The 2500-nt window shown below is 43.1% G+C and overlaps 1 protein-coding gene across 3 annotated transcripts in view; it reads left to right on the top strand.

Annotated features, from left to right (window-relative positions):
- LOC138000381 (deleted in malignant brain tumors 1 protein-like) overlaps positions 1 to 2500 on the top strand; it is a 102708-nt gene that overhangs the window by 71487 nt on the left and 28721 nt on the right. For all 3 annotated transcript variants that reach the window (XR_011123118.1, XM_068846759.1, XM_068846751.1), the window contains 2 exons: positions 592 to 792; positions 1580 to 1774. Coding sequence is in view for 2 of the 3 variants with exons in the window: in XM_068846759.1 (XP_068702860.1) it covers positions 592 to 792; positions 1580 to 1774 (396 nt within the window). In the remaining variant the exon portion in view is untranslated. The remainder of the gene's footprint in view (positions 1 to 591; positions 793 to 1579; positions 1775 to 2500) is intronic.

Raw genomic sequence — 2500 nt, 5'->3', positions numbered from 1 at the left:
CTGATCCGTAGGTTGCCAGTTCGATGCCCGTCTCATGCGATCGACGTTTGTTTCGACTTTCCTCTAATCCGTGTAGCTGTAGTTTTGAATACTCGTAAAAGAGAGCAAGGACGGAGGAGGAAGAGAATTGGGGGGTGGGGGGGGGGGGGGGGGAAGGTGCGCACCGAGGGCCACACGTTTATCAATAACTCACTAGTTCACTGTCACGTGTTACCCTTGGTTCTTGTGGATTAGTCTGCGTAGCAGGCGGTTTGGTGAAGTTTAGAGGCTTCTTTCTACCGGGCTTGACTTTGGAGTGAAAGTAAGTCAAAAGAGCACGTGAAGGGGGGAGGTCAACTAAACTTCACCAAACGATCTGCTACGCAGGCTACTTGTGGATTTAAACCTTGCTGTTCTACTCTGATACGCTTTGCTTCAGATTAAATTCAATCCTCAGAGTATTCCAGAGGATTATTTGAGACCTTAACATTCTTTGCAAATCGCAGTTTTTTGGTATTTCTTGAGAAATGCCTCCCACTTATTACGTTTGTTTCGTATTAAAATTTTCTAGACAGTCTAAGGTTTAATCCGCGTTTTATTTTGATCTTACAGGCTGCACAAGAGAACGACATATCGCCATTTTTACTTGGGTAGCACCGCTGAACAGCGCATTTTATGCAGGTGATCATCGATCGGGCTGGATATCATCACCGGAGTTTCCTAACAATTATCCCAATAACGTTGTTTGTATCTGGGTTATTACTCTCCCGGCTGGAACAAAAGTAAAAGTCAGTTTCAAACATTTTCATACAGGTCAGTATTTTCATTACCCTCATTATCATTGCACCCACCATTGTCAACAACACTAGCATCATCATCATCATCATCATTGTCATCGTCATCTTTATCACTAGGGACCTTAAGCAAGGTCGACGACGGCGACTGCTACGAGAACGTTGTCTAAAAATATTATTTCCCGTCACTGCAATAATTTTGCGATTACTCCAAGTCGCTTGGCGTGGAAAGTGTGAGTATACATCTCAATAATAAAATTGTTGAGAAACGATGTAAATATTTAATGAGAAAATCGAAAATTCATCGTGACCTCAAATTTGATCAATTCACATCGTTTGCCAGACAAGAACGGCAAAGAAATGTCTCAAAATGTAAAACGCACGTGCGGGGCGTGCACAGCTATTGTTTTTGCTAATTAAATCCATTGTAAAACCTCAAATTTAGCTATTTCACGTTGTTGTTTTGCTGACAACGGCACAGAAGTAAACAAAAGTGAAAAACGCACGTGCAGAACGTGCAAAGCCATTGTTTTTGCCCACTAAATATGCTAATTTGTGGCGTTCTTGCTGCCGTCGCCGTTGTCTTTGCTAAAGCTCTCTGTTATGTCAGACCACCCAATTTTGTGAAGCCTCAGATTTCCAACCTTTATTTACCCTCGGAGTTTAGAGTAGCTTGGTGTAGCAAGTATCTCCGAGCGTTTAGCCTCCCAACCATGACATACCACAGAAGACAGACTACAGCTCTATGCCGGTAGCTCTATGCCTTACCCAATGGAAGCGCTTGGATGTGCCATTTATTTTTGTAGAACACCATTACGACTTCGTGGAAATAAGAGATGGAGAAAAAGACTATTCAGAGCCCTACCTCTCACCCTCTGGAGGATTCACTGGTAACGGGAGTTACACTGTGAACGTTACTTCATCTAATGTGATGTGGATTAAATTCTTCTCGGATGGATCGGTTAGCAGAGAAGGCTTCAATTTGACTTATGAAGCAGTCGGTAAGCAGATTGTCTTGTGGAGAGGAAGCTTAAAATCATGATTACTAGGAGTATGCTTTTCAATCAGGATCAAAAAAAAAATTGCGTGGCATCGTCGCGTAGGCTTCTAATCTCTATTCGCCACAAAAAGCCTGGGGCCGGTTCCTGAAAGGTGTAATAACTCTATTCCAGGGATAAATGTGCCTTATTCCATGAATACCTATATTTCCGGAATAAATTCTGTTTTGTTAGAATAGCAGATTTATCCCTGGAATAACTGTTATACTTGGTATAATTTATTCCTCCTTCCAGCAAACCGGCCCCTGGTGGATTGTCCTGTGCTAATTGCCTAAGTAAGGGTTCTTCCGTTTTTAGCTCTCGTTCGCTTGTAGCTCATGGGGCAGAAGTTATTACGGTTTTTTCCACGGGCTTTGCTTTTTCAAACGTTTGAATTCAGCGTTACCTAGTTTGAGGCAGCCAGGTCCAGTGGCTAGGGCGTTTACTTTGAGATCCGGAGAGTCCGTTTTCAAGATTCGTTGTGACCACTCGTTGAATGTGATCCTGACAGCCCCTGGTTAGAGCTGGGCACAGACTTGGCTGCAAATAGCCAACTGGTTTGCCTCCGGTCAGTCGGGATTCTTAAAAGTTTTTGTTGTGTTCGTATCATTGGCCCTTCAAAGCCCCTAGAAGGGTTGGTCAATCAGGTTTATATGAATGTATGTATGATGCTGGTGATTGACCTAAGAC

This window comes from Montipora foliosa, chromosome 1 (genome assembly GCF_036669935.1).
Source record: "Montipora foliosa isolate CH-2021 chromosome 1, ASM3666993v2, whole genome shotgun sequence".
Classification (NCBI taxonomy): domain Eukaryota; kingdom Metazoa; phylum Cnidaria; class Anthozoa; order Scleractinia; family Acroporidae; genus Montipora; species Montipora foliosa.
Note: the sequence above shows the minus strand (reverse complement) of the source record. Positions and strands in the feature narration are given on the sequence as shown.